The sequence below is a fragment of the Thunnus albacares genome, chromosome 2 (assembly GCF_914725855.1).
Source record: "Thunnus albacares chromosome 2, fThuAlb1.1, whole genome shotgun sequence".
NCBI lineage: Eukaryota > Metazoa > Chordata > Actinopteri > Scombriformes > Scombridae > Thunnus > Thunnus albacares.
Genome location: NC_058107.1, coordinates 39081500 through 39093999, shown reverse-complemented (window position 1 = coordinate 39093999; position 12500 = coordinate 39081500). Strand labels below are relative to the sequence as shown.

Genomic DNA, 12500 nt, shown 5'->3' with positions numbered 1-12500 from the left:
CTGTCTGTCTGTCTGTCTGTCTGTCTGTCTATCTGCCTGTATGTCTGTCTGTCTGTCTGTCTGTCTGTCTGTCTCTCAGAGTTGGTCGACCAGCTATGTGTGTTGGAGGAGATGCTGCGTTCACTGCCCTCAGTTTTGATCTGTAACTATGAGCAACAGCAGGAGGCGGAGCTAAGAAATGAGGTGGGCGGAGTCAGAGAGAAGCTGGAGGAGACGATGGCGGCCAGCGAGGAGGAGAAGGTACCGACCTGCGACAGATGTTCATGTTTAGAGATGTCAGCAGTTATAAATCAGATGTTTGTCAGTGACTCTCGTGTCCGTCAGACGCTGAACGTCCGTCAGCTGCGAGCGTCTCTCAGCGAGGACGAGCTTCACTCTCTGACCAGGAGGGAGGAGCTCCGTCAGCAGCGGCTGCACGGCGCCATCTGCTGCTCACACCTGGACCTGCAGGTAGGAGGAGTCAGCGGGACACCTGTCAGACCTGCTGCCTCTCACCTGTGATCAGTCTGAAGGTGTGTTTCTGTTCAGGAGCGTGTGACGGTCCGAGGGGCGGAGTTTGTGACATCACTGACCGCTTTCACAGAGAACCTGCTCCATCAGCTGGATCACCTGATCACACCTGGAGGTAACAACACATCATGTGACTCAGAACAAGAGAAGTCAGTGTTGGTATGTTAGTCCTGAACGTTACAGACGACACAGACATGAATTTATGTCCTCGTGATGATCTTCAGGTGAGGGTGTCCATGCTGTGAGAGGAGGCGGAGCTTGTGCAGAAGGTAAAACAACTGATGGATACTCAGCCTGGTCCCAACTGCTGAGTCGCTCTTTGTTAAGACTTGTCTTTAGAGTAAACTTCACGTTGTTGCACCAACCAAACTTAAGCCTAGTTTAACTACACCTGGTCGTAGTGATGCACGTCCATGTGACTGGCTGTTGCCTAGCAGCATGCGTCGCTAGGATACATTATTAGAAGAGACAAAATATTCAGACTGTTGTTCATAAAGCTCACAGCTCATTGGTCACTCAGTTATTCTTCTGGTTGTTTCCATAGAAACCAAGGCAGTATCACAACAGCACTCTGAACACAGTGCCGTTACCATGGAGACGAGCAGCAGGTAACACTTGACCTCTGACCTGTAGTGAATATTTACACAACTGTAGCCCCTTCACAATAAAAGCCCCAGGTGCCCCAGTCCCACAACACTGTGTGTGTGTGTGTGTGTGTGTGTCAGGACCTGGTCTGGTACACCGCACCTGTCGCCCCCCAACAACAGCACCGCTGACTTGCCAGCATCTGTTACCATGGCAACCACAGCATCCCTGGCTGTTATAGAGCAGAGAGACGCTGCTGTGAAGGTAAAAAACACACACACGCACACACGCACACACACACGTACACACACGCACACACACACGTACACACGTACACACACGCACAAACGCACACACACACACACACTAAACCAACAAAAACTAAACACACAAAGGAGAAAATATGATGCAAGTAGAGCTGCAGAAACATTTTTATAATATAAAAACTGTTGTAGTCATAACGTCAGTGATGTCAGTAACGTCAGTAACGTCAGTAACGTCAGTGATGTCAGTAACGTCAGTAACGTCAGTAACGTCAGTGATGTCAGTAACGTCAGTGACGTCAGTGATGTCAGTGATGTCAGTGATGTCAGTAACGTCAGTGACGTCAGTGACGTCAGTGATGTCAGTGATGTCAGTAATGTCAGTAACGTCAGTAACGTCAGTAACGTCAGTGATGTCAGTGATGTCAGTGATGTCAGTGACGTCAGTGACGTCAGTGACGTCAGTGACGTCAGTGATGTCAGTGATGTCAGTGATGTCAGTGATGTCAGTGATGTCAGTGACGTCAGTAATGTCAGTGATGTCAGTGATGTCAGTGATGTCAGTAACTTCTCAGATGTGATGATTTGAAAGTTTTCTTCACATGATAATAAACTGATTTTCTTTGGATTTTTGACATTTGGTCAGAAAAAACATCTGAAGACGTCACCATGAAACGTGTGTTTATGCGTGTGTGTCTGTGTGTGTGTGTGTGTGTGTGTGTGTGTGTGTGTGTGTGTGTGTGTGTGTGTGTGTGTTTCAGAGGTTCGAGCAGTTGTTGACGTCAGAGTTGTCACGTTCAGACTCCGACAAACAAAGACGACTGAGAGACCTACAAAGCTGGAATACACACTGGAGACAGCAGATACACACTCTGACACACACACACTAACACACACACACACACACACATACACACACACACATGTAAGATGATGTTTGATGCTGGCAGCTGATTGGCTGTTGTCTGTAACAGTGATGTAATCGCTGTATTGATGTTTGTTAATAAACCAGAGAAAACAGACGGAGTCTTTATTGAACTCACAGCAGCACAGATGTTCACGAGAATAAAAAATAAAATAAAAATACTAATTAAATATGTTGTATGATATATAAACGGAGCCTGTATGACAGCTGTATGTTATAGAGGAAGAGGAGGCTGGTCCAGAGAGGAAGAGGAGGTTGATCCTCGATTTATTGAGGAAAGAGGAAGATCAAAATATAAAAAAGAATATTTGGTTGAAATAAACCAAATCTCAGTATTATTTATAAAATATTTTTTCTCTCTTCTTTGGAAAAAAATCCATTATTGAAATTCTGATTAAAATGCTTCAACAGCGACACCTGCAGGGCGGGAGGATCTCCTCCATCTATCCTCTCTGACCAATCAACAACCAGAAGACAAATGTAACTGATGTAGTTTTTGTTTTTACACTGTAAGAACTGATTGTTGTTTATTTGGATCATACAGTTGAATCTGAAACCAACCAGGTGAGTTCAGGTCAACAGGCGGTAAATAAACAACGTGTCTGACTGTATCTGATCATCAGCAGGAGGCTTTAACAGCAACAACCTGACTGATCAATACACTCACTGAGTTTTTAACATTAATAACTTTATTCATTTCCTCGTTACTTATTATTCAGTTTTAGAGACGTGACAGAAACAGTTTAATATTTATTATAATATTTATTATAAAGTAATCAGAGTTTAAAGAAGCATCATCAGTAACAAATCAAACACCAGGAAGATATTAAAGATGTTGAAGATATGAAATCTGCAGGTTTTTCTTCATAAAGTGCAATTTTATGTTTAATTTCACACTGTAAAAAACATTAAAGAGAAATCTGTCTTCAGTCCAACCGACCAATCAGCAGCCAGACGTCCTGTCAGGCTGCTGTGATGTCATTAAAGCCAGGTGTGTGCAGGTGAGCTTCACGGTTAAACGAGTCCTGATCCTGCTGACCTCTGACCTCCTCACTGGCTGTTTCCATGACAACATGTCCTCCTGTCCGTCAAGGAGACGAGGCATTCAGGACTCCGTGTTCAGCTCGGAGATCTTATCGATGGACTGAAGAAGCTGAGAGACCAGATGTAGAGTTTCTGTTTCCCCCAACAGCTGACTGCAGACAGACAGGAAGTCGTTCAGTGTTTCTCATCATGTGACTATGATGCTAACAGTTAGCAACGTTTGTAACCTAAACTACTGTGAGCAGCACTGGTTTGTCCCTCTCTGCTCTCCGTACGTCCTGCAGCTGTCTCATGCTGGCTAACATTAGCATGCTAACATGTCAATATGCCCCGCCCACACAGGAACAGCTGGTACTGACCGGATGGAGGTGCGGGCCTGGCTCGCCGTCTTGTTCAGGTACTCAGACGCCATCTGAGCGTTGTGTCTCATCGTCATGACGACCTCAGACTCGGCTGACTTCAGACTGTTGTTCTCCGACTGCAGAGATTCAACCTGAGTCTGACAAACAACAACATTCAGTCCAGAGTGGATCATCTGTCTCTAACGAACAATCTGTGATCGTTAACGGATCCGTCAGACTGCAGGACGACGAGACGTAACGTCACCGCTCGTTAACTGAAGATGTTTATGTTTGTCAATAAAAAGCTTCAATGAAACGAGAAGAAACGTAATCAGCTGATGAAGCTGAATGTTTGTCACCTGCAGCTTCTGCAGCTCCAGCTTCAGTCTGGACACACAGGTCTCTGCTTTCACTGCTCGCTTCTGTAAAACACCAGAAGAAGAAGAATCAGCTGTGAACAACATCTGCAGAGTTTAAAGATCCGACAGGAGGAAGGAAGAGATTTAATGACAATAACTAAATATATATATATATATATATATATATATATATATATATATATATATATATATATATGTATATATATATATATATATATATATATATATATATATATATATATATGTATATGTATATATATATATATATATATATATATATATATATATATATATATATATATATATATATATATATACATATACATATATAGCAGGAAACAGCAGACTGACCCTTTAAATGTCACATTTCAGGAGGAAAGTTGTAACATTGACAAAAGATCTGGAAATGTTTTGAGAAAAAATTTTAACATTTAAAGAAAAAATGTTTTTTGAGAATTAAACAAATATATATTTAGAGAAAAATGTAACTTAATGCTACAGTTTTAGATTAAAACTAGTCGACAGTAAATGTTCTGTTGTCCTTCAGCTGCTGCTCTTATTAAATGAGTGTGAACCCGGTGTGATCATGATTTGCTGCCAGAATCGATCAGCTGATACTGTTGTTTATTGATCTGAAGCTGCTGAGATGATCCAGATGAACTGAACCTTTAGTTTCCTCTTCTGTAACTCTCTCTATACATGTATGTTTATATCTTTACTTAACACGTGTTGTGTGTGTGATCGGCTGCAGAGCGCTGTATGTTACGGGCTGCTCTGAGTGTCAGTGAACGCACCGTCATTAGGCCCAGGTTCTGCTCCACTGAGTGAACCATGCTCTCCAGGTCCTGCGCCTCCTTCTCCTCCTGACGCCTCCTCTGCAGCAGCTCCTCCGACAGCGCCGCCACCCTGAAGGGGGGGGGGGGGGGCACACAAGCACTGAGGCATGCTGGGAAATTCATAGTTCAATACAAACTTTATTACACATCTGGTATCATTTTAAACATCTGAGACATTTTATTCACCAAAAGTTGTTTAGATTTAAATCCGTCTTTCCTTATCTGCATTATTAATGAGCTCCTAGTCTGATTGGCTGGAGGTGTGGCCTCCACCTTCACCCCCAGCCAATCAGAATAGACCCTGATGAAAGCAGCAGCATGTTTACCTGCAGCTGCAGATGTTGGACAGAGTCTGACTCGTTAGCTTAGCTTTAGCAACACTTCCTGTCCTGCTGTGCTCGTCATCCTGCTGATATTTAACAGCAGAAGCTCCGTACGCGCTGGACGGCGGCGGCGGTGGCGGCGGCAGACTGGAGCTACAGAGATTCTCTCTGTGACGTCACTTCTCTCGTGTCTGAACTGTTTATTAACGCTTCAGTTTTGGTCACATTCGACTCCAGAATAAGAAGTCGTGACTCTGAGCAGCAGCAACGTTTATGATCTGTTGTGACTGAAATAAAGCGTCCGATGGAAAACGACCACTGTGACGACTGTCAATCACCTGGAATTATACATTTATTAAAAAAACATTATTGCAGTATTTATAGTTCTCATTTGTATGTTTTAACTGCGTCTACATTTTGTCTTATTTATCTGTTCATACTGCAGATAAAATCACAACTCTTCTGTTTATGTGCAGTTTTTGTTTTTGTTTTTTTCACACTTGCTTTGGCAATAAAAACATCTGTTTCTCCACCAATAATCTGCATCATATCGGTGCTGTCGCGTGATTGGTCGGTTCTGACCTACCTGCGTTCATTAGCCTCCGATCTCCTCTGCAGCTCCCTGATGGACCTCCTCAATGACACGTTCTCCTCCTTCAGCTGCAACACACACACACACACACACACACACACACACACACACACACACACACACACACACACACAGCTATTATCTGTTGGAGAGTTCTCTGTTCTCCCAGGCTCCCTGAACTACACGCCGGCTCTGTTTATTTACTGGGAGTTGAAACGTTGCTCTGCTGTTACAACCTGGTGCGTCGTAGAGGAAACACTCCTGTCACTGTGTGTGTGTGTGTGTGCGTGTGTTACCTGTTGTAGTTGGCTCCGCCTCCTGCAGCTGATTGGTTCGCTGATAGACGTCTCGTCGTCTCCTTCGTAGTTTTCTCCTGCTGCTGTCAGCTGATCTTCAGGTTTGGAGGAGAATCTGTTGAAAGAGGAAAACGTTTAAAGTCCGACTGGAACATCTGTTCTGTACAGAGATGACCTTTGACCTCTGTCGTCCTTTGTCATGAATGCAGACGTGGAATGAACCTGCTGTCAATCAAACACACACAGCTTCTGATCTACCTGCAGTTCATCCAGGAAACTGATTCTACGATAATTAACACAAATTCAAGAAATATTTGTGAACTTCAGTTTCACTAAATTACAGAAACTTTTCCACATAAACGTCTGAATCAGCAGCTGCTTGTGGTTTGGACCAATCACGGCGTTTGGTGTGACGGCAACTGACCACAAATCTCACCTGCCAACAAACACGATGCCATAGACGAGCAAAACTGTTCCCAAATGTTCCCAGATGTTCCCAGATGTTCCCAAATGTTCCCAGATGTTCCCAAATGTTCCTAAATGTTCCTACATGTTCCCAAATGTTCCCAGATGTTCCCAGATGTTCCCAAATGTTCCCAGATGTTCCCAAATGTTCCCAAATGTTCCCAGATGTTCCCAGATGTTCCCAAATGTTCCCAGATGTTCCCAGATGTTCCCAAATGTTCCCAGATGTTCCCAGATGTTCCCAGATGTTCCTAAATGTTCCCAGATGTTCCCAGATGTTCCCAAATGTTCCCAAATGTTCCTAAATGTTCCCAGATGTTCCCAGATGTTCCCAAATGTTCCCAAATGTTCCTAAATGTTCCCAGATGTTCCCAGATGTTCCCAAATGTTCCCAGATGTTCCCAGATGTTCCCAGATGTTCCCAGATGTTCCCAGATGTTCCCAAATGTTCCCAAATGTTCCCAGATGTTCCCAGATGTTCCCAAATGTTCCCAGATGTTCCCAGATGTTCCCAGATGTTCCCAAATGTTCCCAGATGTTCCCAGATGTTCCCAGATGTTCCCAGATGTTCCCAAATGTTGCCAAATGTTCCTAAATGTTCCCAGATGTTCCCAAATGTTCCCAAATGTTCCAACATATTCCCAAATGTCCCCAGATGTCCCCAAATGTTCCCAAATGTTCCCAAATGTTCCTAGATGTTCCCAAATGTTCCCAAATGTTCCTAGATGTTCCCAAATGTTCCCAAATGTTCCCAGATGAGGTTTGATTGAGTGAGTCAGAAGAAAACAAGCTGATGTTGCTTCATAAAGCTGCAGTCATGACATCACATATATGTATTGATTGATCTACTGATGCATTAATCACTTATTGATCTGTTTGCACAGCAGTTTTCCTTCAAACTGAACTCTGAAGACGTTTGAAGTGTCGTCATTAAGCTCCGCCTCCAGCAGAACAGAAACCAACCAATCAGCGAACAGCAGACTCACCTGGTCTCTTCCTCCTCTGTGCTGTCCACACCTGACAGGAAGCTCCGCCCCCACTGCTCCTCATCCTCCTGATTGGACAGACAGGCAGACAGTGTGGATGTCAGTGATGATGATGATGATGTCAGTGACGGTGATGATGTCAGTGATGATGTCACTACCTGCGGAGCCACCGGGCTGAGTGACGGTTCAGAGAAGAAACAGCTCCTGAGCTCAGGGTCAAAGGTCAGAGAGCTGCCGACCTGCAGAGAGAAGAGACGTCATGAAGTTCTTCTTCTTCTTCTTCTTCTTCTTCTTCTTCTTCTTCTGCTGCTGCTGCAGACGCTGGAGTCTCCCTACCTTCATATGAGTCTCATCCTGGTCCTGGTCTGGATCCTGGTCTTGGTCTGGATCCTGGTCCTGGTCTGGATCCTGGTCCTGGTCGTGGATCTTCCAGCGTAGGAACTCTCTGAAGGAGAACGGGTTCAGCTCCTCCGCCTGCACCTCCTCATCTGAGGAGGCAAACACAGCTGACTGAGAGGAGCAGCGTCATCGTTTCATCCTTCAAACATCCAGAAAGATTCAGTCGAACGTGACGAAGAAACATTTAATATCTGATGTTTGGACTGAAAAATAACTTTAAAGTCAGAAACATGTTTGTTTGTTTTCATTGATCTGCTGAAGGAGGAACAACGAGTCGACAGCCAATCAGAGTCCAGTATTCACACTGAGATCAACTTCACAGTGACGGAGGAAAACTTTACAGATCAATAATATTTACAGATCAATAGATTCTGGATTATTGATGATTATTAAGACATTATTTTATAAGTCTTAACACACGTCGTCTTTGATTGATTATCAGAACAGTTGCACTAATCAATGAATGTTTGCAGCTCCTCACTGAACCGACCTTCTTACAGCAACAATTAGTCGATTCATTGATTAGTTACCCACTATTCTGATTATTGATTCATGATTTTTGACTCATTCAGCTTCTTCACTGTGAAGATTTCCTGGTGTTTTTAGTCTCTTTACAGACCAAACAGCTGATCGATGAATCCAGATAATAATGATCAGCTGCAGCAGAACCGTGACGTCAAAGATCCTTTAATGTCATTTAACAAGTTTCAACCAACAGATTTGATTTAAAGAAAAACAAAAATGATGATTTGATGACAATAGTTGCCAATTAAAGGATCAATCAATGAATCTTTAACCTTCAGTTGCTGAAGACAAGTTTGACTTCAGCTTCAAATGTTTTCAAAGTTTCTTCTTTCTAACGAAACGTTTCTGTTTCATTGTTTTTATTCTTCTTCGGTGGTTTAACAGCGAGAATCAACGAAGAAGAAATGATCGACGACGAGCTGATAACAAGAAAAAAAGGTCCAAAAGATGAACCTGATCGATGATCGATGATCGATCGGACTGAACTCACCGTCTGCGATGATCAGCTGTTTGGCCATGATGACGTCACGCAGGTGTTCAGACAGACAGGTGCTCGGCGCCGATCAGCCCATCAATCGGTTGTTATTGATCATTATTGATCATCGTTGTTTCTCTGCTGCAGGACGAAAAACCCGGAAACACACCCGATCGTTGCCGTCTCACGTGACCGCTTTTCTAACTTCTCATTGGCTCGGACCGGCTCGTGTTTCCTGCAGATCCCGGCGGGTAAATTTCCTACACGTGTCCGGTTGGGTCCGGTCCCGGTGTGTCTGGTACTCAGCTGAGGAGACCCGGAGGAGTCCGGCTGATCCGGTGAGTGGTTCCCGCTCCCGCTAACGTTACAGACAGGTAGCCCGGCTCGGCTCGGCGCGGCTCGGCTCAGTCCGCGTCCTGCTGGCGGTGGTACTGAAACCTCAGCAGGGGGTCCGGAGGTCAAACAGGGTCGTTTGGTTCTGGATCTGATCGGTGTCATCATGATTGAAAAGCTCAAAACATCTCAACGAACTCCGTTTAAAAATCCGTTAATTTAACGTTTCCGTATCTGCTGCTGAAAGTTTCCGCTCGGTCGCCCGTGAAGAAGAAGAAGAAGAAGATTTCTGAGGAAAGTTGTTGTTATTTATTGTTTAGTTTGAGCCGAACTGAAGAGAAAACCTCAAAACAACAAACACAAGTCTCACTCTTGTTTTCTCTGTTGTTGTTGTTGGAGAATAAACGAAATATTCTAAAATTATTCAATTTTTAGATTCAATTCAAAAGACTTTATTGATCTCTGAAGGGCAGTTTGAGGCGAACACACACACACACACACACACACACATACACACACAATTCAGTCACACATTAAAAAATATAAATATGACAATGTCAGAAAAAGTTTAAAGACAATGATTAGTGACAGCTGGTGATCAATATCGATAACGAGTCAAAGTGAATGAATCAGTCATCCAGTAAATAAACTGACTGGTTTAATAGTCTGATGGTTTCTGCTATAAAACCAAACTTCCTTCTGTTAGTTTAACATGCAGACAAACACGTTCACACACACGTTAATTTACAGCTACTTGCTGATTAACATCTGAATCTGAGCATCCAGAACAACCTGTAAGATCCTCTTTGAGTAACTGGTTGGTTTGCAGGAACCAGCAGACCGGTGTACTGGTAACATTTATCCAGAACCTTACTGAGTCGTGTAGGACCGTCGGTGTGCTGATGGTCTGCAGGTAAAACACCATCCAGTATTTACCATCAGATGCGTTATTTACACTACTGCATATAGAAGTTGTGGGAATTCTACTGGTGAATAATGCAGGCTTTGTCTCGTACAGTTACATCACTACACCGCTTGTGATTTATGTATAAATCATCACTGACGGTCTTATCTCTGTGGAGTGGTATCAGTGTGCCAACGCCTTCAATAAACAGATCTGAGTCAGAGACCCGACTGTCCAACCACGTCTCTGTGAAGGCCGTGAGACGCCTTCCTGCCGGCATCCGGTTCATTGTGCAATCACACATTTCAAAGGATAACCGGACGCAGGGTTTCCATCTTGTCTCAGACCGGCTTTCTTTCCTCGCTTCCTCTTAGTTTGCCTGTTGGTGTTTATTGTGCTCTGGACATTCACTCTGTTGATGTCTCCAATTCTGCAATATTGTAAACTGAGATAAGGTCCTGGTTTAATATCAGGTTGGCGATTTTCCATCCAAACGGTGGGTGTGAACAAACGCAAACAATCAGTGCGGCGAGGAGCAGTTTGTAGAATCCGTTGTCTCCGGTCTACTACCTGTAAACACTGAGTCACTCTCACAATGTCACAAAAAGAAGACGTTGAAAGTTGCAGAACATAAAAACGACATAAAACAACAACAGCTTCTTTGCTCCATTGGTCTCCTGCCCCCCCCCCCCCCCCCCCCCCCCCCCCCCACAACCACGTTTAGCACAGAGCTGTTGAGATGGAAGTTTAGTGAAGCTGCAGGCTGATCGCAGCTGTGAGTCTGTTTAATCTGATTTTATCTTATATGTCCTGCAGAGCTGGACCATGTCTGGAGAGACCACAAATGAGGGGGGGCAGCCCCAGTCCACCCAGTCTCCATCCCAGCCCCAGTCCACCCAGTCTCCCTCCCAGGCCCAGTCCACCCTGTCTCCCTCCCAGGCCCAGTCCACCCAGTCTCCTTCCCAATCTAAGTCACAGTCCCAGACTGGTTCCAGTTCTTCCAGCGGGCCGACGTCCAGCAGCCAATCGTCCAGTGGCTCGGGGACGCTGAGCAGCGTGGACACCATCCCCGTCACCCTGCCGTCCGTCCCCGAGGAGCCCGAACCACAACCCTGGGGCCGCCTGCTGCCCATGGCCCCAGGCTTCCGAGCCCACGGTGAGGTTCTTACTTCTAACTGCACTGGTCACATGCTAGTGCTAATGTTAATACTAGCACTAAATCTAGCCCTAACGTTAGCACTGATATTAGCTCTAATGTAAGCACTGATACTAGCCCTAACGTTAGCACTGATACTAGCCCTAACGTTAGCACTGATATTAGCTCTAATGTTAGCACTGATACTAGCCCTAACGTTAGCACTGATACTAGCCCTAACGTTAGTACTGATACTAGCTCTAACATTAGCACTGATACTAGCTCTAACATTAGCACTGATACTAGCCCTAATGTTAGCACTAAATCTAGCCCTAACATTAGCACTGATACTAGCTCTAACGTTAGCACTGATACTAGCCCTAATGTTAGCACTAAATCTAGCCCTAACATTAGCACTGATACTAGCTCTAACGTTAGCACTGATACTAGCCCTAATGTTAGCACTGATACTAGCTCTAACGTTAGCACTGATACTAGCCCTAATGTTAGCACTAAATCTAGCCCTAACATTAGCACTGATACTAGCTCTAACGTTAGCACTGATACTAGCCCTAATGTTAGCACTAAATCTAGCCCTAACATTAGCACTGATACTAGCTCTAACGTTAGCACTGATACTAGCCCTAACATTAGCACTGATACTAGCCCTAACGTTAGCACTGATACTAGCTCTAACGTTAGCGCTGATACTAGCCCTAACGTTAGTACTGATACTAGCTCTAACATTAGCACTGATACTAGCTCTAACGTTAGCACTGATACTAGCCCTAATGTTAGCACTAAATATAGCCCTAATGTTAGCACTAAATATAGCCCTAATGTTAGCACTGATACTAGCCCTAATGTTAGCACTGATACTAGCTCTAACGTTAGTGCTGATACTAACCCTAAGGTTGGCGCCGATACTAACCCTAACGTTAGTGCTGATACTAGCCCTAACGTTAGTGCTGATACTAGCCCTAACGTTAGCACTAAGTCTAGCCCTAACGTTAGCGCTGATACTAGCCCTAACGTTAGCACTAAGTCTAGCCCTAACGTTAGCGCTGATACTAGCCCTAACGTTAGCGCTGATACTAGCCCTAACGTTAGCGCTGATACTAGCCCTAACGTCAGCACTAAATCTAGCCCTAATGTTAGCACTGATACTAGCCCTAACGTTAGC

General features: G+C 44.3%; 3 protein-coding genes across 5 annotated transcripts in view; 2 read left to right on the top strand and 1 right to left on the bottom strand.

The window, feature by feature from the left end:
* The window catches only part of ccdc180 (coiled-coil domain containing 180), a 37053-nt gene extending 34673 nt beyond the window's left edge, over window positions 1-2380 (top strand). The window contains exons 32-38 of one of the 2 annotated variants that reach the window (XM_044335100.1): window positions 80-240; window positions 325-450; window positions 529-625; window positions 735-779; window positions 1055-1118; window positions 1236-1359; window positions 2120-2380. In XM_044335100.1, coding sequence (XP_044191035.1) covers window positions 80-240; window positions 325-450; window positions 529-625; window positions 735-779; window positions 1055-1118; window positions 1236-1359; window positions 2120-2248 — 746 coding nt within the window. In that variant the 3' untranslated portion in view covers window positions 2249-2380. The remainder of the gene's footprint in view (window positions 1-79; window positions 241-324; window positions 451-528; window positions 626-734; window positions 780-1054; window positions 1119-1235; window positions 1360-2119) is intronic. The other variant, XM_044335109.1, reaches the window with a different exon arrangement.
* Window positions 2381-3157: 777 nt separating this feature from the next.
* On the bottom strand, window positions 3158-9098 carry entr1 (endosome associated trafficking regulator 1). The gene is made up of 10 exons (XM_044335180.1): window positions 8961-9098; window positions 7883-8034; window positions 7705-7785; window positions 7547-7614; window positions 6096-6210; window positions 5794-5867; window positions 4843-4954; window positions 4028-4090; window positions 3687-3826; window positions 3158-3479 (listed from the first exon to the last, which is right to left on the bottom strand). The coding sequence occupies exons 1-10, from the start codon at window positions 8986-8988 to the stop codon at window positions 3389-3391; spliced, it is 924 nt and encodes a 307-aa protein (XP_044191115.1). The 5' UTR covers window positions 8989-9098; the 3' UTR covers window positions 3158-3388.
* The window catches only part of chek2 (checkpoint kinase 2), a 12419-nt gene continuing 8902 nt past the window's right edge, over window positions 8984-12500 (top strand). Inside the window, exons 1-2 of one of the 2 annotated variants that reach the window (XM_044335159.1) lie at window positions 8984-9283; window positions 10999-11338. In XM_044335159.1, coding sequence (XP_044191094.1) covers window positions 8987-9283; window positions 10999-11338 — 637 coding nt within the window. In that variant the 5' untranslated portion in view covers window positions 8984-8986. Of the gene's footprint in view, window positions 9284-10506; window positions 10679-10998; window positions 11339-12500 lie in introns of those variants that run through there. The other variant, XM_044335168.1, reaches the window with a different exon arrangement.